The sequence below is a fragment of the Hoplias malabaricus genome, chromosome 1 (assembly GCF_029633855.1).
Source record: "Hoplias malabaricus isolate fHopMal1 chromosome 1, fHopMal1.hap1, whole genome shotgun sequence".
Classification (NCBI taxonomy): Eukaryota; Metazoa; Chordata; class Actinopteri; order Characiformes; family Erythrinidae; genus Hoplias; species Hoplias malabaricus.
The window spans coordinates 52,097,896-52,123,848 of NC_089800.1; the positions used below are offsets into that span (position 1 = coordinate 52,097,896).

General features: G+C 43.2%; 1 protein-coding gene across 2 annotated transcripts in view; it reads right to left on the reverse strand.

Annotated features, from left to right (window-relative positions):
- Positions 1-25,502, reverse strand: part of LOC136692861 (eukaryotic translation initiation factor 4 gamma 1-like) — a 42,063-nt gene extending 16,561 nt beyond the window's left edge. Inside the window, exons 1-10 of one of the 2 annotated variants that reach the window (XM_066666576.1) lie at positions 25,177-25,502; positions 19,389-19,464; positions 19,137-19,258; positions 18,644-18,724; positions 14,081-14,278; positions 11,947-12,043; positions 7,927-8,066; positions 5,447-5,539; positions 5,081-5,165; positions 3,490-4,986 (exon numbers count right to left, since the gene is read on the reverse strand). In XM_066666576.1, the coding sequence (XP_066522673.1) occupies positions 3,490-4,986; positions 5,081-5,165; positions 5,447-5,539; positions 7,927-8,066; positions 11,947-12,043; positions 14,081-14,278; positions 18,644-18,724; positions 19,137-19,214 (2,269 nt within the window). In that variant the 5' untranslated portion in view covers positions 19,215-19,258; positions 19,389-19,464; positions 25,177-25,502. Of the gene's footprint in view, positions 1-3,489; positions 4,987-5,080; positions 5,166-5,446; positions 5,540-5,860; positions 5,985-7,926; positions 8,067-11,946; positions 12,044-14,080; positions 14,279-18,643; positions 18,725-19,136; positions 19,259-19,388; positions 19,465-25,176 lie in introns of those variants that run through there. The other variant, XM_066666585.1, reaches the window with a different exon arrangement.
- Between the last annotated feature and the right edge of the window lie 451 nt (positions 25,503-25,953).

Here is a 25,953-nt window from a genome sequence, read left to right on the forward strand (position 1 = left end):
TAGATCATAAAAATGATTCCAGTTCATCTCAGTGCTCCCTCACTTCAGCGGTTTGTAAAATGTGGGAACCATTTGAGAAATCCTTGCCACAAATAAAATATGTATGCTTTAAAGGAACGCTAAGTAAGATTTGGTATTTTTGCCCCTGGGCTCAAGCTGAGCACTAATTCTAAGCAGACAAACAACATTTCAGTTTCCACTCATTCCTTAAACAGAGCAGAAATTACAGTATCCTGCATAAAATTCCTGCACTATTTAATGTGGAACGGAAAATAGATTAAGCTATCGAATTAGCTACAAGCACAGTTGCCACCTTAAAAGAAGCGTCACAAAACAATATTACATTTGATATAATATAATAGTAATAAACACATAGAATACAGCCACTGATTGGTGTGCAGTAATGCACGCTAATGTTGTTTACGTGTGTTTGTAAAGAGAACCAGACTACTGCTCAGAGTGCCACCTTAAACTTTGCTGTTTGATTAGAATTTGTTCAGCTAACACTTCTGCCTGAGGTTGTATGTAAGATTTACTGAATTATTAATTTGTGAGGTCACCAATGTTTATTTAGTTTCTTAAACTAATATTAATTCCACCTTAAAACAACACTGGCTAAGATTTGATTATTTCGCTCCTAGGCTCCTCTTACAGCTGCAGAGTGCAATTCATTATAAAGCACAGCCCTGAAATCAAGGTTGAGGTAGGAAGGAGAAGAGAGATGACAGAGGAAAAAAAGTTACATAGTGCAATTTCTGCTGTGCTGACCCCAAAGACAGAGGATCTATTCTCCTTTTACAGCTCAGTGGAACATCACAATGATTTTGAAGCTGGATTTTTAAGTAAAAAAAATACTACCTAGTGTTCCTTTAAGACAATGCATACTCTGCACTGAAATTATATCTAGGTGTCCATGGAAATAAAAAAAGCAAAGTCAAAACAATATTAAAGTTGTAAATCTGCAATCTGTGCAGTTTGAGGTGAGGTCCAAGAGGCTTTTTAATCTGGTCATGGCTCAAAACTTGTGAAAGGCAATCCTTGGGAAAACCTGTCTCAGAGTTTACAAGCCACTTTAAAAGGGAATTCCACAGATTTCTACCCAAATCTCAGCATTACTCAACAGTTAGAAAGCAAACAAAGCTGTTCTGAGAGGTCTGTATATTGTCAGGAATGTTCACATTGGTGGTGATAGGAACCAGACGTCCAAAGTCTAAAAGCTCCCTCACTGTAGGCTAATACCACGAAAGGGTTACAGATACATTATTGCCTGATGGGATTGTACACTCTCCAGTGATAAGCAAAGAACTCAAATGGTCTACTCTGGGGGAGCTGCACATTAGCCCAAGGTCAGCATACCTAATGCCAGGAGTCTGTACAAACATCCCCAGCATTTAGTGGAGTATCAGATGTCTATCCTTTCTCTTTGAGCTGATTTGGAGCTGTGTTTGTGACTCAAAACTAATCATCCAACATCAGCAATTGACTTTTGGTAAAATTACAGTCAGATCTTAGTCTAAAGCTGTCTCACAAGAATAGAAGCTGTAAAAATGGATAAAGTACCAACTGATACCATTCATTTTAAAAGAAATGAGTAGATTTGCACAAATCCGCAAACCCTGCCTCAATTTGTGTTTCATATTATTACTATTATTATTATTATTAATAATATTATAACAATTACATATTAACAGTCAGAAGACATGTAATTCCACAGGTGGATTTGGACAGTATCCTAAATAAAATGTTATGACGTTTGGTTCCATTCACCACCACTTTAAAGAAACCCAAGATTTTTTTACATGAGACATGAACAACTCCGCAACAAACCATTTTTAATTTTTTTGTTTTGCTTCTAAATATGCATATTTGAATAAACTGTGCTTCAAAATACAAAGGAATACTCTTTTTAGCACCATAATGTCATTCATCAAAAAATATAATACTAATAATATTTCCACCTTCATCTAATAAACTGATCATTAAATCAATCCAAAATCAATTCTGCTATTCACTGAAGTGAGAGCACAATTGTACGTAAAATATATACACGCAATTAAAGCTAAAAATATTCGCCAAGGAAATGTATTTACCATTATGTGCTCCATGCTATTGCCCTAGTTAGCATTAGGTGGTGGTGCTAGCTCAGTTGCGCAAAAGTGTTCCTCCACTGAGAAAAATTTTAAAAATAGACTATTCTGAGGTAATAATGCTGAGTGTGGGGTGCTGTTCTGTGTGGTGTGCTGTTAGCTTGCAGTTGTGGAGCTGTTTATGGGGTGTTAGCTTAACTAGCATTTTTCTTTTTACTCAAGTAATCTTATAAAGACAGCGCCTGGTTTTGACCCAGTACTGGGCCATGTCTTGAGCATGTCTAGCTTATTCCGATTTGTTGTTTTTTTTATTTTACATCTGCGCATGTGCAGAAATAGGACCAAAAAGTCCAAAAAGTAGTTATTTCAATGCTACAGCCATAAAATGCTAGCGTATTTTGTGCATTTTGTGTGACTTGGTGTAATGTAAATTTATGAATCAATATGTACTAGTAAAGAACCTTCATTGATTAGAGAACAACAACATCATTTCATCACATATGGTGATGAGTTTATCAGCTGTGCAAACACATCCAGTGTTTAGAAAGGAATTTGATCAATGGTTGACTCAATGTAGACTCTTAATAGGATTACAAAAGAGCTTGAATGAATAATGGCCAAAATCCGGTTTTATCTGGAGACATTCATGGTTTAATATTTAGAAACTTTCAGATAATTTGATGAGTTGATTAATTTAGATGATGAGTGATTAATTTATTTACAAGCTAGCAATATAGCTGTATTAGAAAGCCTAGGCTGCAACGGTGGGATATTTCTGGACCAATATTTTTCGGTTACCCTCATTTTGTTGTGTATCATCACAATCTAAATTAAAATATGTATCTCTAACATAGCAACTTTACCAGAGAAAGAAAAATCCAAATAATTTTGGGCCATTTCTATTGGTCCATTCATTGTGAAATTGACAAGCTGCTGTGTTCAAATGATGCAGTAAACTAAAAAATTGACAAAAACGAAGATGCATTATTATACAAATTGCAGTATGCTTTAAAATGTAAGCTCTTCAGGCACTCAAATCTAGTGCACCATCCAAAGCACTTCCTTCACAAAATGTAAGTTTCAATGTAATCCATTTTGGGGTTTTATTTTTTAAACTGGAATCTCAAAAGGTAGGACCTTCAAATGACATTCAATCAATTCATTATCCTTTCTGCTATTATGAAATTTAAGGAGGATGCGCCTATTAAGGTTCAGTGCTACCTCGACTGCCGCCTTGGCTTTTGTTTTAGTGAGAGTTGATAGTTTTGATATTTATTCTGCTCTAGCTCGGGTTAGGCTTGTGTGAGATATTTCACCTTCTACTTCACATGATTTCAAAAGTGCAAACAATTCTCCTTTTTTGCATTTAAAGAGAAGACATTTTAGTTTGAAATACACAAACCTTGCATAGTGCTCTCTGGTGCAGTCGTTTGTGGTGGAGGCGTGTCCTCTCGCTCCTCAGCAGAAGGAGTCGTGGCCCTAAATGCATCAGACACAGCCTCCAAGGAGGCGGGAGTTGTCTTGACAACTGGTTCTGGGGTCTCCTTAGAAACAGGAGAAGGCTCCTTAACAACAGGGGCAGGGGTTTCTTTAACAGGTTCAATGGTTTGCTTAGCAACCGGAAAAGCTGTCTCCTGTACAACAGGAGTCTCCATGGCAACCACAGATGGAGAGGGCATCTCCTTGACAGCCGGGGTAGGGGCCTCCTTGACAAGCTCAGTGGCAACCTCCTTAGCAATGGGCGCAACAACCTCCTTAGCTGGGGTCTCACTGACCACAGGTGCAGGGGTCTCCTTGGCAGCCGGGGGGACCACCTCCCTGGCGGCCGGAGGGACCACCTCCCTGGCGGTCTCCTTGACGGCCGGAGGGACCACCTCCCTGGCGTCCTCCTTGACGGCCGGAGGGACCACCTCCTTGGCGTCCTCCTTGACGGCCGGCGGGACCACCTCCTTGGCGTCCTCCTTGACGGCCGGCGGGACCACCTCCTTGGCGGCCTCCTTGACGGCCGGCGGGACCACCTCCTTGGCGGCCTCCTTGACGGCCGGCGGGACCACCTCCTTGGCGGCCTCCTTGACGGCCGGCGGGAGAACCTCCTTGACGGCCGGCGGGAGAACCTCCTTGACGGCCGGCGGGAGAACCTCCTTGACGGCCGGCGGGAGAACCTCCTTGACGGCCGGCGGGAGAACCTCCTTGACTACAGGCACCGAACCCTCCTTTGTAACAAGTGTGGGGCTCTCTTTTCCAACATTTGCAGGGGATTCCTTGACAACAGGGGCATCCTTAGGAATTTCTTTGATCACAGGTGCTGTAGATGCTTTGCCAACAGAGGCAGGTATCTCCTTGACAACAGGGACAACAGCTTCCTTGTCAACAGGAGCAACTGCCTTGACAACTGTATCTTTAACAGGAACTATGGGAACTTGAGGCTCCTTGGTAACATGAGCTGGGGTTTCCTTGACAACAGGAGGAGTGGTTTTCATAGTCCTCGCAGAGATTTTCTCAGTGACAGGGGGTGCTTCCTTGGTAACATCCGGCTCGGCGATGGGGCTGATATCCCTCTCGGACGCTGAAGCATGATCCCTTGTTTCTGGTGCAGGTAAACCGTTAAATAGTTGGATTTCCTCTGGCTGCGCAATCGGAGACTCCACCGCAGGCTCCACCCCTGGGGCGGGGACAGGGAGGCTCACTTTTACAGGTTCCGCCCCTTTTTCCTTGGGAAGAGAGGGTTTCTCCAGAATGTGAGGGGGCAGGTGAGAGTTGTCTGCAGGGGCAGGGGGCGGGGCATCAACTGTATCACTGATTGGACTGGTGGTAGGAGGAGTGGGTGGAGAGTCTGGTATAGGGCTTTCGCCTGGGGGGATGGGAAACTCTAAAGACACTAACGGCTTCATACGGTCATCTAGATAGATAGATAGATAGATAGAGAAAGAAACAGTTAGAGAATATATCATATATGTGTTCAGATTAAGTCACACACCACAACCCGTACTTACCAGATCTGGATGCCATGGCAGCAGGTGTGGCATTCTCACCATCATTCGGCCCGACAGCTCCGGCATCTGAAGTGGACAGTGCTGACTGTGGAGGAAAACAAGTAGTCCATCAGAGGGAGAGAGTGAGAATATGGACAAACAAAAAGACCAACACAGACTGCTGCCATTTTGTTGTGTTTTAACATGGTGCTATGACAGACACGGTAGAAACTAAATTGGGAGATATCCTTGTGTTTGAATGGTATTAAAAATTAAAAATTAGAGGAACTTAAGGGTTAGAGTTTAGGTTTAGGTTTTAACCACTCTTCCTCACACCCTGCACCTCCCACCACCACACCCTGCAAACACAGAATGTGTGTGTGTTACCTGTGGGGGTGTGGGTGTGGAGGCACTGCGACCTCCTGACATGATCTCTTCTGTGATGTCTCGACCTCCCTGATTAGGGTCTCTTATCCTTATCTGAGACAGAGACAGAGACAGAGAGAGAGAGAGAGAGAGACAGAGAGAGAATGATTCTACTTGCACAGTGAATATGCACATTTTTTACAAGACCAGATCTCTCTCCCTCTCTCTCAGACAGAGAGAGTCAGAAATATTTTGGATCATGTTCTTTACAGCAGAAAATATCCGGAATTCAAAAACACACACGTCGAAATCCAGAGACAGTTTTATAACTTACTCAAGCAGAGCTGCCAACAGCTTTCGCAATGAGGCTCACACACTTCTCTTACACAAACACACTTTCCCAACAGCTTCTACACACACACACACATGTCCTACCTGGCTAAGCCTTGGGCCCACAGGCCTGTCTCATCCTGGGGCTGGAGTTGGAGCCCAAGCCCTGCCAGCCTCTCTCTCCACTGGGCAGAGCAGTCAACAACTCACTGGGCCTCAACACTCACTCCTTTACTCTCTCACTAAGAAAAACGGGCGGAACGACAGAGCAAGAGAGAGAAGGGGGGGGGGCTTGTGAACCGAGTGCAGTGGAATGCGTACCCGCCCACCAAACAGAAGCAGGAGGCCAGAAAAGGAGGAGTGAGAGAGACTAAGAGAGTGTGAGAGAGAGAGAGAAAGACTACGAAGGGGCGGAGAGGGGGAACAGAGCCACGTGGAGCTCCTAAAGCTGGGCTGACTCGTCCTCTCTCTCACACACACACACGCTTAGTCACTACACAGCGTTGCCAGTTCCAAATGCTAACAAGCTTTCTCCAGTTTCTCTTCAAACTGAATCAGATTTTAACAGTGCTCTGTAAAACTGGTCCAACATGGCAACTGTCGCTATGACAGGAGGGTTTTGTAACCAGCAGCACATCCACTGCATGAAGAACCATGAGAAATAAAACAACTGATCTGTGGAAACATTAAACTTACATTTAGAACAAAGTGTAGAACTTTTTACAGAACAATAACACACACACCTCATTTTCCCCTAAGACCCACTCTTCAGGCAAAGTTAGTGAAACGCAAAAACAGAAAGCTGTGCCTCGTAAACCCACTCCAACCGGCTTCAGGAAAATCCTACGAGACTCGTCACATTCCACAAATAAAGCCACAGTCTACGAACAAACGTCTACAAAAAGCAACATGTTCCTCAGCAAAACATATTCATCACCCAATAACTCAGCGAACCCAACGTGTGTTTAAACTCTCAAATGTGCACAACCTTCAAACCCTCAGACAGCACTGCATTCAAAGCGTCAGATTTGCTCGCACTGAAATACGATTAAAACAAATACTAATACGTTTTACAGCAGTTTTGTGTAATGTATAATTGTAATTAAAAATTTAAACCAATCTCCCACTCTTTTGTTGTTTTATTGTATCTTCTGTAGTATTAAAAACCACAACTGTCATTTTAATAAAAGAAATAATCAGGTTTTAGTTTTTTGTTGAAATGTTAAAATGAAAAAACTGTGGACTAATGTTTTAATTCCGAACTATTATTATACATTACACACAAACAAAACCCTATAAACTCATTAGTACACTTAACATCTTCTGATCTGTGCAGCTTTCACGCATGTAGAAACAAGCAGACATTTAAGCTCCACCTGCAAGTGCCTCATTTACATATTCATCTACAAGAGACATGGCCTAATTTGCCTAATTTGTGCAGGCTGTTCAGGAGTGAGCCAATGAAATGCTAGTATTCTGAGGCTCATGAGCTGCTGCTCTGAGGTTGAGCAGTGAGTGAACTTTTTTTGGAACTGGGGCTTGCATAGACGTGTCAGTGCGCACACACACACACACACACTCTTGCTAACACATGCTGTTCCACACACATGAGCACATGGAGGGACAAAGTCCACCTTGGCAACAGCAGCTCTCCCTGGCAACCGTTACCAGTCGCATGCTCCCACAACATCTGATAACGGACAGACGGACGGACCCACCGCGAAGACGGAGAACAAGTGGAAAAATCTCAAAACCAACAGAATGCTGTCGATTTACAACATATCAGATTCCACCAAAAACACCCACCGGAGTCACCTGACCATTGACATCAGACATCAGACTCATCAATGAAACTAACAGACTGGAGTCAATTACCACAGGCGACATCTGGCCCTGGAAATAACAGACTAGGGGCACTTTACTACAGATATAAGATTACGGCTATTGAAAACAGACTAGGAGCCAGTGAAACACAGTTAACACCAACACACAACAGCACAAATATAACACTGCAGTCTATTAACACAACTATCACAAAAAATTAGGACTGGCCCGTGATTTTTACATAGAATAGCACTGACTTGAGGCTACATTCCACTTTAAATAGTTCAGAAACATTAGCGACGCCACAGTGCTGTGTCATTTAAGGTGGAATGGAAAATAAAATATACCTGTTTGCGTTCCCGTTTGGTTGGGGCTGTTGGCTGCTGTGGGGGCGGAGCTTGTTGTTGCTGGGGGGCGGGGTTCATGATGACATTTGGGGTGGGAACCGTGGGCGTGAACTGGGGCTGGGCGGGGTAATATGCTCCAGCTACAACAGAGAGAGCTGAGTGAGTTAGTGTGCACACAAACACATTAATCGGACCCCAAACACTCACGCAGTAAGAAACCTTTTTATTTCTATCAGAGCGCTTCCATTCCACCTTAAACTGAATGTCACTACAGCGCTATTTAAGGTGGAACATTCATTATATAACCGTGCACATATGTTCAGTGACTCCTGATGCCAGTGTCACGCCAAACGACTTTTCAAGCTTCAGACATGACTCCAAAGTTGGAACAGAAACACGTGAATCTTGCTGGAGTTGCAGGGCGCTCTGTTTTCTCGACGATTTAAAAGTGAGGGGTTCAGGAGAGCTGTTCTAACTCAGTCTTATTCTCGTCTTGTCACTTAACCATCAACCGTGTTTAACATCATCACAAGTCTTTAGTCTTTGCTCGTTTTTAACAGTGACGTAGAGAATAAAGAACCTAGAAACATTGCAAAGTACAGTAAGTCTGTTTACATACAAACTTGAGAATGTGGAAGTGGTGGTCACTAATAAATGGTGGTGATGTGGAGGGTGAATCCTCTTTGCACCACTTCAGAGCGCATTCATCATAAAACACACAGACAGTGGATACAAGAGTGGACAGAAGCCTTAATGAATAGAAAATACAGCTATAGTTCAGGGTGTTTTTAATCGTGATATTCATCTTTATTCCAGTTACAAGGGTTTTTTTTTTAATTCCTTAATGATGTAAAATGCATGCACATCTATGTCCGAGCATGAGCGCTTGATCAGGACGTCAAACCCCCGTCTCCATCGTTTTGGACATCGGGTTCCGTTCAAACCCATTGTGAACAATTCTTACCGCATTAAATGACTGTTTACACGCAACTGGATTTCCTCTTTAATCAGTGAACACACATAAAAGCTGCTTTTTACTCAGAGCCTTGTGTCTACAAAAGACTAAAGTTACAAAGAGGAAAAACCATGAAGAAGAAGGGGGGAAAAAAAAAAAAAAGTAAAAATGTCAGCGAATGGAACCAGATTTCCCCGGAGCCTTTCTACTGGTCTGTTCATTCAGAAATAAAGACACAGGGCCAACAGCAGCGGACACCTCAACACACATGAACAAAAATAAAACAGATTTAAAAATCAAAGCAATAGAGGGAAAAAAAAAACAAAAAAACAAACAAAGCATTAAAAATATAAATCTTAGACATTACAACCATCTTAAAACCTTCATTAATCGCGTTCTCTCTCCCTCTCTCTCTCTCACACACACACACTCATTCAGTGAGTGGATTTTGACTATATTTAGTCTTCAGCCTCCCTCCCTGGTCAACAATGCTGCCTCAGTAGGGGAGAGAGAGAGAGAGAGAGAGAGAGAGAGAGAATGTAATGGGACGTTCTTGGAGGGAGTCCCACCACTGTAAATAAAAGCCAAATATATGAGTCACAGAAAAGGAGGGAGGAGAGAAACACAAACACACAGTGAAGAAGAAAGGGAAAAAGAAAGAGAAGCCAGCAAGAAAGAGAGTAAAAGAGCGTCTAACATGGTCACTCTCTCCCTCTCGTATATACACGTACCCTCTGGACTCCCGCTGGACGCTCGGTTCCCCATCGCGCCCTCTCTCCGTCTCTCTCCCTCCCTCTATCCGAGTCGGCTGTGTTTCAACTATAAGACCAAGTACTTCCTTATCTTTCTTTCCTCCTTCCCTCCCTCTCCCTCTCTCTGTCTGTGTGTTTGGAGGTCAGTTAGTGCAGAGGGTTGTGGTGACCGTGTGCGTGCGTGCATGTGTGTGTGTGTGTGTGTGGTGTCACTCAGCAACTTGTGTTAAAAATAACCCCCCTGCTCCCACCTTCACAAGAAAAAGTGAGTGAGCGAGGGTGTGTGCTGTTCCATTTTACAGTGTGCTTTAAAGGGGCGATCAGTCATTCTGACCACAGAAAAGTGGCCATTTCATTAAAGAATCAAACTTTAATGAGTGGATCAGTTTATGCTCCATAGAGAGGGTCACCTACATGGACCCCGAGTGCTCTTAAATTTCTGATCTCAAGTCAAATGTCCTTTATTCCATTATTTTTTTTTTTTTGGGCTCTGCTTTAGCCCAATGGCGCACCCTTGTGGACATTAACTGTAATCTACATTGACTGTATTTGGCAGTTGCTGATAAAGTCACTTAAAACGTTTTAACGTTTTGCTGATCACATATAAAGCCTTACACAACACTGCATCCGGAGACATATCTGAACTTTTAATCCCATATTGTCCACCGCTCCCTACGCTCACACAAAACTGTCTTTGCCTGTCTCATGTTTTACAAACATTTGTGTATCTGTATTTATTACTCATTTTCATTTACAGTGGAATCTTGACTTACGAGTGAATCAACTTACGAATTTTCAGAGATACAAGCCGTAGCTCGGTTGATTTTTTGCTTTATGATGCGATCCGAGATCTGAGATACAGATGTGAAGTTTCCCACAAGTGAACATAGCACAGCAGTGAGGAGCAAGGAGCAGAAGCTCTGGTTTTTAGCCGTTTTCTCTCGGTTCTCTTTCTCTTCGTTTTTACTCAGTGCTATTAATTTTCCGCACACTTAGTGTCTGTTTTGCTGCATTTAACCTCGTCTTTCTGCTCTCACGTACACAGATCCAGCACTGTGATTGGACAGACTCAGATGAGGGGGCGGGGCTATTATTTAGTCTCTGTAATTGACGTCAGAAGAGGAGCGGAACAAGAACGACTCGTTTTATCCTATGTTTTCTGACTCAGGCAGCACACAGTAAACCGTTTCACAGTGTGTAGGTTGGTGGGCTCCAATATGGTCTCTGCTCAGTGTCCAACATTGTAGATTGAGATTAAAGCAACACTAGGTAGACAGAGCCTCTGCCATTGCTACTCTAGGGCCAGCACTGCAGAAACTGCACTATGTAACTTTTGCAGGAGAGTAGGAAACTCCCCAACTCCCCACTACCCTTGATTCAGGACAGTGCTGTATAATAAAATTACACTGCAGCCGTAGCAAAAGTACCAAATTAACCTAGTGCTGTTTTAAGGTGGAAATAATATCAGATTAAGAACGTCAAATATAGCTCATTTCTTACTTAGACAATTTATGATTTGAAATATAGAGTGGTAACAGAGTAAACATCACACATTTATAATTCAGTGAATGTAAAATGTTTTAAATAAAAATACAGTAGACTCAGTCAGCGGCAACACATCAAACCTTTTACAGTGAATCATTTCACATAATTTCAAGCCTTAACACTTAAATCTTATTTCATAAATTAGAAATAGAAAAGACAAGTTTTCAAGGTCTAGGTCAAAATATGGGGTAAATATGAATTATTTTGAAATATTAGGTCAATTTGGAGACTGTAAGCCTCTATATATATTTTCACTTAAATATGTTACTAACTTAAATACTTAGATTTATTTTAAAAATGTAAAAAAAATATTAAATCTACAAAGAGATTTAGAGCAAAGAAGAAGAAAAAGGACTTTTTTAAAATTGATCTAAAAAAGTAGCAAATAGCCTTACACACACACACACACACACACACACACACACACACACACACACACACACACACACACACACACACACACACACACACACACACACACACACACACACACACACACACACACACACACACACACACACACACACACACACACACACACACACACACACACACACACACACGAAAGGGTTCATAAGTGTCACAAAGTTCATCCACAAAGACAACACTAGAAGGAACACACATTCAAATAAAATTACAGGACAGATGACCATTAACTGACACTGAATTAACACCAAATATTCAACTCACACACACTAGGGTGACAATCACTACATATCTAACACACACCATAAAGAAGAATGTGTGCTGAAAGGTTTCCATACGCACCGTACTCAGCTGGACTAGTTCCAGGGTAAAATCCAGGAGAACCGGCGACCTGGTACTGTTGAGGGGTCACATAGGGGGGGCGGTACTGAGAGAGAGACTGAAAGAGAGAGAGAAAGAAAACTCACTAAAGGCCTCTTACTCAGCAGGAATCTCTGAGCTCACACACACACACACTGCTCGATTTGAGGGAAATGTCCTATTACAGTTATTTCTAATCAGTGTTGATTTTCGTTGCAGTTATTTTCTACATATTTCCTTAAATAAAGCGCCCTCACATCCATCATATTTGGTTCACTTCATCCCCTTTCCACACCATCAGCTGGTCATGATTGTGATGTCACAATTTGCATATATTTAGTCGTTTCAGATCAGATTTTACACAGAATACATACTTTTCACAAGAGGATGTCTGGCTTGTGTTATATAATCAGTGCCACGTTCTGTTTACTGAAGTCACCTAGATTTGTATCAAAAATATCTTTAAGTTTTGACACGGAACCGGACAAATTATAAATAAACACTCCAAATATTATAAAGTTCATTTATCATCAAATAAAACAAGGTTTTGAAAAAAACATGTGCATTTATATAAAATTGAAAGCTTTATGACTTTAGTTGACTTTACGGCTCGTCCCCTTCCAGCACCACAATATCCTCCACCCTCCTCCACTCATTCATTGTCTGTAAGCGCTTATCCAGTTCAGGGTCACGGTGGGTCCGGAGCCTACCCGGAATCACCGGGTGCGAGGTGGGAACACACCCTGGAGGGGGCACCAGTCCTTCAAAGGGTGATACACACTCACACATTCACACCTACGGACACTTCTGAGTCGCCAATCCACCTACCAACGTGTTTTTGGAGCGTGGGGGGAAACCGGAGCACCCGGAGGAAACCTACTCAGACTCAGGGAGAACACACCACACTCCTCACAGACAGTCACCTGGAACGGGGCTTGAACCCACAACCTCCAGGTCACTGGAGCTCTGTGACAGAGACACTGTTCTGCCACCATTCACCCCAAATTTCCATATCTTCACACATTTCCAACAGTGATCCAGCTGGGATCTGAACTCATCATGTGACATGTACGAAGCATGTGATAGGTCGATGAGTTTCCTGGACCGTTAAACCTGTACGGTAAACACTAGACTATTTACAACAGTTCAAATAAACATTTGTCCAGGTTCAGGTAGAAAAGTGTGGGGGTCCGGACTGGGAACACCATCCACCTGTTAGAGACCCCTGTTATAAACAGTCTGCAGCAGGGTCTGACTCAAAAGAAGCTGCTAAGCACTTGTGTGCTGTGACATCACAACCATAACTGATGGGTAGTGCGCCAGACACCAGAGGCCATTCATGCTTCAGTTCAGCACAATCAGGAACAGTCGAGACGGTCAGCTGACCTGCTCAACCCTGAAAAAGGGGGGGCATCAGCAGAATCCATATGTGGGAGTGTGTGAGGGAGAGAGAGAGTGTGTGTGTGTGTGTGTGCAGGATGTGTCAATGGAACAAACGCATTGATTCATTCACATCCTGTACCTCAGCTGCAAGGTACAAGAGGGCACTCGGAAACAAGGGGTAGGGGTAAAAATAAGAAATGCAATTAGGCCCCAGTTATTACTACTTACAAAAAAGGCTACATTTCAGATGCTGTGCCGGGATAGCACCACTTCTAATTTAAATATGGAGAAATATATCAGAAAACTAATAGCATTCGCTTAAAACAACAAATAAAATGTAGTAAAAAAAGCAATGTCCCACACCCACAAATTCACAGGTTTTCTCATTTTTTATGATTTCAGCGGGGGGGGGGGGGGCGCAGCTGTGGTAGTAGAAACCCAACCAGGGACCAAACAGAGAGTAGAGTCCAGTAGAGTTGGTACCATGCAGTGGAATAGTGCTATTAGCTAACATAAAACCTTCCACACCTGTATTAATTAGCACCTTCTTAATAATTTCACATTAATTTAGAAATGTCAAACTTTATCACAGACTTTCAACTCCACCAATCATGCCTCTGTGTTTGTGTCACATGTCAGAGCAGACACCAATCACAGGAGAGAGGGTCAACTCCTGACAACTTCTTCAGACACAATGTCAGAAACCAGAGGGTCCTACTAGCTTTATTCTTACCTGTCCATGTATGTAGTAGGCGGGGCCCTGGGAACTTGGGAAGCTGATTTGCTGCTGTGGGATCATCATCATCTGGGACCCGGGTGGGAACACGTGAGCGGGGTGAGCTCCATGTTGAGTGGGGATGGGGCGGGGGGCGGAGGTAGGCTGGACACGGGCGGTGTTTGTGGGTAAAGTGGGCCGACTAGTATAGTACGGCTAGAGGAAAGAAAGAAAGAAAGACAGAGACAGAGAGACAGACAGAAAGAGAAAATTAGTGAAGCAACAGACACAAATTAATGAAATAACCAAAAGTCTTTGGACATCCCAGTATGACGAGTGAATTTTGCTACATTAAGAGTCACTCACTGTGGATTAGTTTATAGTATCACTGGTGTGAGCCTGTTTTAGTTTTTAATAAGTTGTTGCCTTTGTTCAGGGCTGGACGATACGGGCAAAATTTATATCATGATATATTTCTTAATTTTGGTCGATACGATATGATTCCGATATCGACACAAACAACATAAAATCTAGTGAAAAACGTCCGAGAACAAACAAGAAACATAACATCACCATCAAACTTAAACCTGTTGGCTTTGTCAATATTATTATTTTTAAACTAAATTTAAAATGTAATGCTGAACTGACGACAGCACCCTGTAAGGAACTTCATTCAGTGATAGATGCTGTATATAATGTATATTGAAATATTAAAAGTGCTTAAAATCATATAATTTTATTGATAAATTACTGTCTAGACCTACTAAACCGCTGACTTTGAGCAAATTAATTTATGTTAGGATCAGCATCCTGGTATATCAGGATGACCTTCATCTATTTTATTTTATTTATTGTTAAATCTAACCGTATTTTTAACCATGCAATTAATTAAAGGAGCCCCAAAAATACTGGGGTTATGTCTTGAATAACTCAAGCCTCTAATTTCTTATTAAAATGTGATGCATTCTTCTCTTCCTCCACAGTGGAACACAGTTCTGGGTTCTTCATGAAACACCACAAGGAACAAACCTCACAACAGTGTTCTCCCCCTGTGTAAACAGCCCTCTTCAGAACGCATGCTTTCAGCACCTGTTCCTTTAAATGATAATGAGCCGCTCGCTGTTCACCCCGACCCCGAGCGCACAGCAGCGAGGAGCAGAAACTCTGGTTTTTAGCTGTTTTCGCTTTGTTCTCTCTCAGGGCTCTTATTTCTGCGCTCGTTGTGTCTGTTATGCTGCATTTAACCTCATAAACGTGGGTCCAGCTCCTCGAATGGACAGACTCAGACAAGGGGGCGGGGCCATTTTAAAGTCTCTGCAGATGACATCAGAAGCGGAGCAGAATCAGAACAGCTCATTATATCCTGTGTTTTCAGACTGAAGCTCACAACAAGCTGACTGGGGGGTGGGGGGGTCTTGTTTCATAGTGTGTGTGGGTTGGTGGGCTCCAGATTCACACATTAATATGAACATGCACTGAACAAGGGACTTTTGTGAAAGGATCTCAGGTTAATGGAAGATTCATAAATATCACAGAAATGAGGAAGGGTTACCTGCAGTGACCTGAATCCTCCCTTCAGCAGCACAACACACACACACACAGTAATAGAGTAAAAGAGGAAGATGGGGAAAAACACAGCATATTAAACACAGGTTATGAACAAGCGCAGCATGCAAACAAGCAGCCTACGAGTACGGAACTGTGTAAAACTCAGAGACCACCATTTATTTAACTTCTGGTAAAAAATAGCCATTAAAAGGGGCATTAAAGGTTAAAGAAGTGGGCTTGGGATGATCCCCTAAACTGGCAGGAAATATTGGGGGTGGGGTGAAGGAACAGCACTGTCTCCCTCCCTCAACATCCAGGGCTGAGGTGATCTAGAGCAAGGAACCTAACCCCCAACTGTTCCCTGGGTGCTGGGATGGATGCGCACTGCTCTCACACTGTGTGTGTGTGTGAGAGAGAGGGGTGTCCATTCAGACCCACAGTGCTGAGCTGTTCTCTCCAGCTCTACGTCCTTTCAGACAAACAAGGATGAGGAGTTGATCTCCTCACAGAAGAAGGATGGATTATCTCTCAGAGATGAAAGATTTAAGGTTATCTAAGTTTATCTGACTGGAGACTAATTTGGTGGTGTGTCAGGTCTTTAACTGTCGTTAGGACTTTGGTTATCTGTTAATTAGCCTTTAACCATTTTGGAAACTGTTTTTCCACTTATTTCCATTGACCTTCCCCCACTTTTGTTTTTGCACATGGCTCCTTTATCCAATCCCCTCTGAAACACTGCATGATATATACACTGAACTTAAAGGTGACATTAACAATTTTAATAAAAATAAATAAATAAATAACACAATTTATAAAATTCGGAGGATGTTTTCCTCACCAGTCGGTTTGCACTAGAAACTGGTCTAATGTGTTTACGAAGCCCCAGTGTCAGTAAACAAGTAAAAAACAAAGTGGCTCGTCAGAAAGTCTAGGCTTCCTCTCCCTGCTCACGGCAGAGAAAAGGAAAAACTCCAAATATTGATCATCATGAAAAGAGATGAGGATTTTGCTCTACTCTTGCTTCGTAGGTGGGTAACAGACTTATTTTCACTGTCACAAATCACTAAATCCCACTCTAAATTTGGGAGAACGCTAACTGCATGAAAGTAAACACTACAAAACTAAACAGCTCCCATTACAAATGTCTTTTTTTTAATCCTCAAACAAACCCTTCCACCTTAAAAGACACAGATCTTACAATCGTTTCCAGTTCAAAACGACTGAAGAGCAGCAAATGGTGAGGAAATTTTATATATGTTTTTTTTATTTTATTAAAATTGTGAATGTCACCTTTAATGCCTGGTCTCTGAGTTTTGCACAGTACTGTATGTGTGAGAGAGTATGGGTTTACTACCTGTTGGTGTAAAGCTCTAGCACCTGGGGCGAACTAGAAAGAAAGAGAGAGAGAGAGAGAGAGAGAGAGAGAGAGAGAGAGAGAAAGACAGAGAGAGACAGACAGACAGACACTTTTCAAAAGACAGAAGCAACAGCCAAAAGGAAGACTGGTGTGCACACACAGACACCCACATGCACCCACCCACACACACCGACACGTTTTCACAGCCAGGAGGATTCAGGCAACCATCCATTTGTACTGCTTTCTCACATTGCTTCATGTTTAACTTTGTATTTCATTTCATTGGCTTTTATTAAAGAATCAGGACACACACCGCCTCTGATATAAAAGGCTGAATAGCACCTCCTGCAGAGCATTGAGTTGAATGAGTGAATGAGGGACTGAGTGTTGGGGTGCAGGTGTGTGTGTGTTGGTAGAAAGTTGACTGAGGGACCAACTAACTGAGCCTGTGTCTATGACTGTGTTTATACTTGGAGTTCGCTTCCATTGAATAAATGAATGAATGTATTAATTAATTAATAAGATGACTTCATGCACTTGAAGGATGTGTGACTGGTGGCTTTTTTTAGGGGCTGGACACACAGCGAAGAGGTGGTCAAATGGGTAAAAGTGGCACCAGAAATCCCTCACTGCTCCAGGTTTGTCCTTGGCTCATCGTGGTTAGTGTTGTTTAGTGTCGTATCTTGTCACATTGCATCGTGTGTTTGATTCTCTCAGAGACCTTTGGCTCAGAATGTGTACATATTTGAAATGAAATGTACCGGAATTAGTTTAGAAACAGACCCAGACCTGCTCAGGCACTCCAGAGAGACGCTAGTTTGGTGCCCAAGCGTTCACACTTGGGGCGTGTAGTTCATTTGCTCTTTAATATGCCCCTTGGTTTGGTCTGTTTTCACACGGGGGGAAATACAAACACACAAAATAACCCCACCACAAACTCTGTTTCTAATAATCTGGAGATTTAGTGTTAAAGTTAAACAGAAAAGCTGCAGTGAACTCGTCAGAAGGGCATTCACAGATGTGTCAAGTGTGTAGGTGAGGATTATAGACAGATACGAGATGATTTTCTGTTTTGTAAAAGAACAGAAAGGTAAAAACTTGTGGGTCACAACCTCCTCATATTTGCGTTTATGCGGCCTACAACACACCGTAAAGTTTTGTTTTTAAGCCGAAGTGAAGTGTGTGTGTTCCATTCAGCACTTTACGCTCTGAGCCCTTGAACACTTGAACCCTCGCATCCTTTTTTCTCAGGCTTCAACAACATCATACAAGTGCACACTTCAAGGGCCTTAGGGCAAGTCCAGTGCTCTTTGGCAATATGCTGCGTTCACCTGACACTCGGGTCGGGTCGAGGTCATATCACATTCTCACCAGAAACAAACCGCACCAGAGTTCGTTTGGGACTGGACCGAGACCAGCTCCTCTCAAAGGTCTTGGTGTGGTTGCTTTGGTGCACATCTGAGTGTGATTACTTCTTTCACACCTGCACAAACACACTGCACCATGGGTGAAAACAAACCAGAGTTTGATTCAATCGAGCCAAAAAGTGCAGGTGTGAAGTGGCCCTTAGTCTTAGAAGTCGCACTAACAGAGCGATCGCAGCAGGGTGTGAACGCAATATTAGAGAGTTACTGAGTGAGTGAGTGAGTGAGTACACATTCCCCTGTCGGACCTACCTGGGGTGGGGCAGAAGGGTTCATCTGTGGAGGGGGCGTGGCAAACACCACAGGTGGGGTCTGTGTGGGTGGAAAATTAGACTGCAGACAAAAGACAAATGCAGATTTCAGTTTGCAAAGTCAGTGCAGAGAGACATAGCAAACAGTCGCAACGACTGAGAATCTCTGACTTACTGTGACAACAAATCAACATACACTCAAACACAGGCAAGTAGCTTCTGTGTTAGGCCAAATTTACTACTGGGGGAGAGAGTGAGTGAATGAATGAATGAATGAATGAATGAAAGAATAATAATATATACATAGTACTCTGCCATTTCTAGATCCAATCAGTATTTATAAAAATGTATTGCCACTTGTTTCTGCTACAAAAGCTGTGACGTGTTAATTCTCTCAGACTTCTGTTTGTCAACACACTCCCACTGTATTTGGACTTTATCAGATACATACACATTCAAGAAATAACACACCACAAACGGAAGTGTGTGTTTACCTGGGGCAGGCCAGGGGAGGGTGCGGGGAGGGGGGCAGAGGAGGGGGGTCCTGTCAGAGACTGAGGAGCTTTATTCATTTCATCTGGCTCTGCATCGAGTCTCACCCATCTACTGAGAAACGCTGAGAGAGAGAGAGAGAGAGAGAGAGAGAGAGAGAGAGAGAGAAAAGAAACATAATAAATGTGAGCAACAGAGAAAGACAAAACAAAACTAACAAAAAAACACCACATTTCTCTCACAGAGGAACTCACTTTTGCGAGTTACTTGTGTGATGCTGTGGTCCCTGAAGTGGGACGCTGTGTTGTTCTGCTCCAGCTGTCTGTCAGCCTATCAGAGAAAGAGAGACAGAGAGAGAAGTCAACAGAGGTCACAAAGAGCAAGCACTATCAGTCTAGCTCACACACAGAGCGAGATATAAAACGTGATCTCTGCTGCAGCTGTAGATTTTACAGAGGGAGAGTTGATGCTGGTCGTCTGCGTTGCGTGGCGTAGAGTGACAACTCTCTCTGGACAATCAGCGCTCTGCAAGGTTTACACGCCACGGCTTAGTCCCTACTCGGCTCGCTCTGAACCACGAGAGAACAGCCACTAAACAAGGACCCGCTTCCAGAACCAGAGCTGGGTCAGGAAAAAAAAGTGGAAAAGGGTCATATGTTAGAAAGCTGTTTTAAGAGAGCGGTTGTGAAATTCACTATGCAGACGTCCACTGCTTTGTTCATGCCAGGGCGCTGGGGAGGTCAGTGGTAGCATTGCATAATCTCAAAATATACCTGAGAGAACACACACACACCCCAGAACGTATGCAGACACAGCTCAGATCTCATCGCTGCTTCTTTGGGAGTTTGAATGCAGTGTGTGTGTGAACCTTTCCAGCCTGTTTCTATTGGTAACGCCACTGCAACATAGAGCTGCACTCTGTAATGCGACAGTAATGCGTCCATGACAAAATGACAAAATCCCAGAAACCCCAACTTCTCACACACTCAGTTTACAGAACTTTGTCTGCATTAACACTGGGATGTCGTTCTCCTTTGGGAGGGGGGGGGGGGGGGGGGGGATTTATGTCTTGGACACAGAGAACAGTGCTTTCCCCTCCCTCAACATTCACAGGTGAAATGTCCTATCTTCAGCAGCACATTAATCAGCATCTACACTGAGCCACCCCACCCACCCCCCCCCTGTTCTTCAGTGCTCAGGACCCCCACAGAGCAGGTGTGATGTGGTGGTGGATCATTCTCAGTGCTGCAGTGACACTGACGTGGTGGTGCTGTGTTAGTGTGTGTTGTGCTGGTGTGAGTGGATCAGACACAGCAGCAGCTGCTGGAGTTTTTAAACCCCTCAGAGTCTGGACTGAACAGTCCATCGACAAAAAACATCCAGGTGACAGCGTCCTGTGTCACTGATGAAGGACTAGAGGACGAGCAACACACACTGTGCAGCGACAGATGAGCTACTGTTTTACTGTTGCGTTAATTTGCTGCATTTCTGGAATGATCTGAGGTAGTCTAATATGGCAAAGAACTCATGACTCCACTAAATGGGAAAGCCTACAGAGGCTTGTTCACTACAGTGTGTTAAAGTGGAAATCCATCTCTGGTTCAGAGCGAGTCGATTAGGGACTCAACCATGGCGCGTAAACCTTGCAGAGCGCTGACTGTCCAGAGAGAGTCGTCACTCTACGCCACGCAACGCAGACGACCAGCACCAACTCTCCCTCTGTAAAATCTCCAGCTGCAGCAGAGATCACGTTTGTTTTTATCCGAGTCACGGCGGCAGCTCGTAAAATTACGCCGTGGTCTTTTGAAGAGGTTCAAACGCTCCTTGGATCGGTGGCAGACGAAAGAATCCAGCGAGAGCTGGACGCTGCAACAAGGAAGGAACAACCTCTACTGATCTGTCTGAACTGATGACGGAGCTGTGTTCAGTCCCAAACAACAACAACACGCCAATACACCACGAGTAAACACCGCCGTTGCTGTGGTTTCCAAAGCCCGCTGTTCCCATTAGACACAAGGTTTTACAGCATTGCACACTGAATGACGGTCATTAGAGGGCACTGTCATCAGTTTAGCACTCAATTTTAAATTTAGTTTAAAAAATAAGTTGATGTTCAATGGTGATGTCATGTTTGTTGTTTGTTCTTGGAAGTTTTTCCAGTGGGTTTTATACTGTTCGTATCGATATCAGAATTATATCATATCGACCAAAATTACAAAAGCATATAGTGCAGTATAGTCCAGCCCTAGACCAGATGCACTGTTCTCTGTAGAGGTGAAACTCTATCCAGTACCTCTGGAAGGAGCAGCTTTGATCTGGAACAAGCCCTGAAAATAGCCCCTCATCTTCCACCATCATCATCATCACAACCGTCAGCACCATCATCACAGAGGATTTGTTATTAAAACTCCACAGCAGTCCTGAATCATGGAGGATGCTCATTAACCATGAGCTCAAGCAGCATCTTCTCAATGACTGAGCCACACCAGAGCGCAGCTGGATGTTTGGTCACTGTCCAAAAGTGAGTCCATTCATGTGGAATATGAGATCCATCTATAATCCACTCCCTAGCAATCAAAGCTGGGCTGTGGCAGATCAGATATTGACTGTTACTCTTCTGCCACACACACACACCCTAGACCTAAAGTTACATAGTGCAGTTTCTGCAGGGCTGCACCTGAAACAGCAACAACAGAGGCTCTATTCTCTCCATTACAGCTGAGGGAGAGAAAGCATTTTCAGTGTGTGAGTGCGCTACACAGTGTGTAGTATGTTTGCTTTGTGTATTATATGTGTTTACATATTTAATGTTTTTCTTTTATTACTAAAAGGTGCCTTTCTTTACTTTAAATAGTGCTTTAAAGGTTATAAGGCAGGTCACCTTACTCAATATGGTTACACCGATAAAGAGACTCAAACTAATTAATTCTCTATCATTAGTTACAGCAAAACCTGTCAGGCAACATACCGTGAATACTGCTTTTCTTATCGCACATAACAGGGGTCGCTAACGGGCGGACCACAGTCGGGTCTGGATCCAGACATTGTGCTAACCGGAATATAAAAGTGATAAATTATTGGGAACTATTTAATGTTTATTTTAACTGTTCCAACTTTAGTCATTATGGTATAGGTTTAACAGTCCAGGAAACTCACAGACCAATCACGTGTTGAACATTTCACACATGAAGCTCCTCAGCCAATCAGATCTGTGAATTTTGATGATTGCTACGACTAGGTTCAATAACACAAGGCAGTGCTATTGCTGCTGGGACCAATAAAAATAGCCCATGGGACGAGCTCATTTGGGATACATTTGGGATGACAGTGTCCTGTGCTGTAAGACGTTATAAATTGATCACCAGTTGAAATACGAAGTTCTTTTAACACTCAACATGGAGGTTGTTTACAGATAAAATCCAGCCCTTCGTCAAAAAGAGCCAATGAGCTTGTTGTTAACAGATAACAAAGTACCGCCCTCCAGTGAAAAGAGCCAGTCAGCTTCCTGGCGATGCAGAAAAAGCAGAGGTAAGTGTAACAGAGGTAATAGTTACAGCTAAGTGTAACTATGTATTATTGGGCACTTTATTTTAAAACACACATTTATTTCAGAATCATTGTCTGATTTTCAAATGAGGAAAAAGAACATGTATAATGCCTTCATGATGTTTGCTTGTCTGACAGCTGTTTAAAAACTCAGACATCTGTGTTAATTCTGCAGCCAAAGATTTTTTTCCATGTTGAAAAACTGCAGAGATATCTCCCCCACTACCTTATAAATTTTCTGCTTCATGTGATAGAGAGAGAGAAAGAGAGAGAGATGCAAACAAAAAGGGAGAAAAAGAAAAATGAAGAAAATGAGAGAAGAAAATTGAAAGAATGAAGGCAAATTAACAAGGAGAGAGAATCCATCCATCCATTATCTGTAACCGCTTATCCAATTTAGGGTCGCGGGGGGTCCAGAGCCCACCTGGAATCATCGGGCGCAAGGCGGGAACACACCCCGGAGGGGGCACCAGTCCTTCACAGGGAAACACACACACACACATTCACACCTACAGACACTTTTGAGTCGCCAATCCACCTACCAACGTGTGTTTTTGGACTGTGGGAGGAAACCGGAGCACCCAGAGGAAACGGGGAGAACACACCAACTCCTCACACACAGTCACCCGGAGCGGGAATCGAACCCACAACCTCCAGGACCCTGGAGCTGTGTGACTGCGACACTACCACCGTGCCGCCCAGGAGAGAGAAGAAAAATAAAAAAAAAATAAAGAACAAATACAAATAGAGGACAGAAAGAAGGGAAAGAGAGAGAGAGAGAGAGAGAGAGAGAGAGAGAGAGAGAGAGAGAGAGAGAGAAAAGAAAAAAATAGAGTTGTCCTACTACAGTAAACGCAGTGTGTGGCAGATGGAGCCCCACGTGAACTCTGCGCGCGCATGCGCCGTTGCGGCAGAAGCCGGTCTCGGAGCAGAGTCCTGAGGCGACGAAAAGAGAATTGCGTCCCGTTTAAAACCAACGTTAACATTAAACCGCAAGCAAACGCGTTAAAACCCCACACAACCCGGACTTCTCCGTGAGCCTTCACTCGTTTTAGAGAAGCAGGCAACTAACAACGAACTTACGAGCTGTTAGCCTGCGAGCTAACGACAGTCGTGCTAGTTTTGCTAGTTTCTCCCCACGGCCTTGAACCCCTTGGATTTGTTGACGTGTCATCACAGAAAAGTGCCATAAATTCATTTTAAATCCACCTTAAACCCTGTATTAACAAATAATAACACTGTACAGCCTTGTTATTATAAACTAGCCCACACATGCTGGACACGCAGCTGCAAGAAATGTTAAGTTCAAGCCTATCAAAACACTGTCCAAACTAAAGAGGAAAATTAGCCGTCAGAGATTTTCAGCTCCAAATTCTAGTTTTGTCAACATTCTTAATACAGTAATACCTTTAAAACACGGTTACAATGTCTAAATACAATAATTAGTGTTCCCACAAGCAGTAGAGGAGGTTTAGAGTTTAAAACTCAGTGTAAGGGGATAAATAAGCCAACAAAGCAAGTAAAGAGAGATAAAACACCAATAATCGACACGAATCTGACAAATTATGAGCTGTAAATAAGAAAATGACATCTTTAGGTTTTAGGTTAACTGGTAAAACCAGACATAAGATGAAATGGATCTGTGACAACAGGTTTAAAACCGAATAAAAAGGTATCAGAAAGTCACTACCTTAATTGTAACGTTACATGGACGTGTGAAACGCTTGCTGGCTGGCTGGATATTTCTAACATCTGTCCCTCTCCCTTTCTCTACCTCTCTTTTCACCCTAGAGTCTATGTTAGTCAGGTTTGGTCTGGGCCTCATCTGAATTCAAAAGCAGAAAAAGCGGAATCACATTAAAAAGTGAATGCACACGTCAAGTCTAGACTTATGAAACCAATATAATGTCATAGTTTTAAAATGAATTAATCGATGGCAAGAAAACGGCAACTAATCGACCCCAATTTAACTGTGGTATAAAAGAGCACAGGACACAGAATAAGACTCATCTACAAGCTTGTATTTAAGACCAGAGGTATAAAAATAAATCCAGCATTGAACCATACGTGGCCTGGTGTCACTCGATTAATCGCAGTAAATAAAAGATGACGAACCCGTTAGCTTAACGTTAGCTCACCCGTCGGCTGTATTATTGCTTACTCACTACTAAGTAAGCCATAAAGCGACGTGACACACATGCACAGGGTCCAAATGTGGAGAACAGCGCGGCTCAACTTCAAAATAACCCCTGGCGTCAAACATATAAATCGCTGGCAACTATTCGAAGCAAGACCACGTCCATTGATAACATCTGTGGGCTCACCAGAGACAGAGGTTTTAAAACCACGAAGCACACTCTGGCTTCTCGTTCTCTCTGCTTCTTATCCGAACGCTCCTTTCCACCTTAAATTTAAGGTGGAACGGAGCGCGCAAATAAGGAGCCTAGTTCACTTTCTTTGGGGTGGGGAGGGGGTTGGTTGTGCGCGTGACCTTACTTGGTTGGACGCCTCCGAGCCCCTTGATGATCCTCGAGACCGTGTATCCGAAAGGGCTGGTCACGTCCACGGCTTGTGTCCACGCACCCACTCACATCACGGCCAGCATTACAAGGGGGAATAATAAACACGTGGGCGCCCGACCGTCGCGCGCCCGAGCACGTAGTGTTCCGTGAGGAAAACACGCGGCGCACGAAAAGGCGAAAGCACGTGGGGCGCGCGGCGTGTCCCGCTGCACGCGTGTCCTCGTCTGGATGGGTCTCAAGTCCACACCGGAGCAGAGACACGCGATGGCGTTTCGCTATGCTTCAGTCCAGCACCGGACACAAGCCTTCCTGCCGGAAAAACGGAACACTGCTTCCGTTTCAGTGACGCGAGGAATTCCCTTGTCACGTGGCAGATAACAAAAGCAGTGATGATACAATATTGATTCAGATACTGATACCGATACTGACCATGATACAATATTTATGAAAACACGATACGTATACAGACACTGTGACCATACATTCATTTATTCATTGATTCATTCATTCATTCATTTGCTCATTCATTCATTCATTCATTTTGTATACCCCTTATCCTGTTCAGGGTCCGGTGCCTGGAATCACTGGGTGCAAACCAACAATGGTTATAAATTAAATAAGAAAATCTGTTCTATTTTAATGAGACAAAGACATACATAGTATGTCCAATGACTACCATAATGCAATGCGGTGTACGAATGATCACAGATGGCCCATGACAACAATTTTACCTATGAATGTAAATATATCC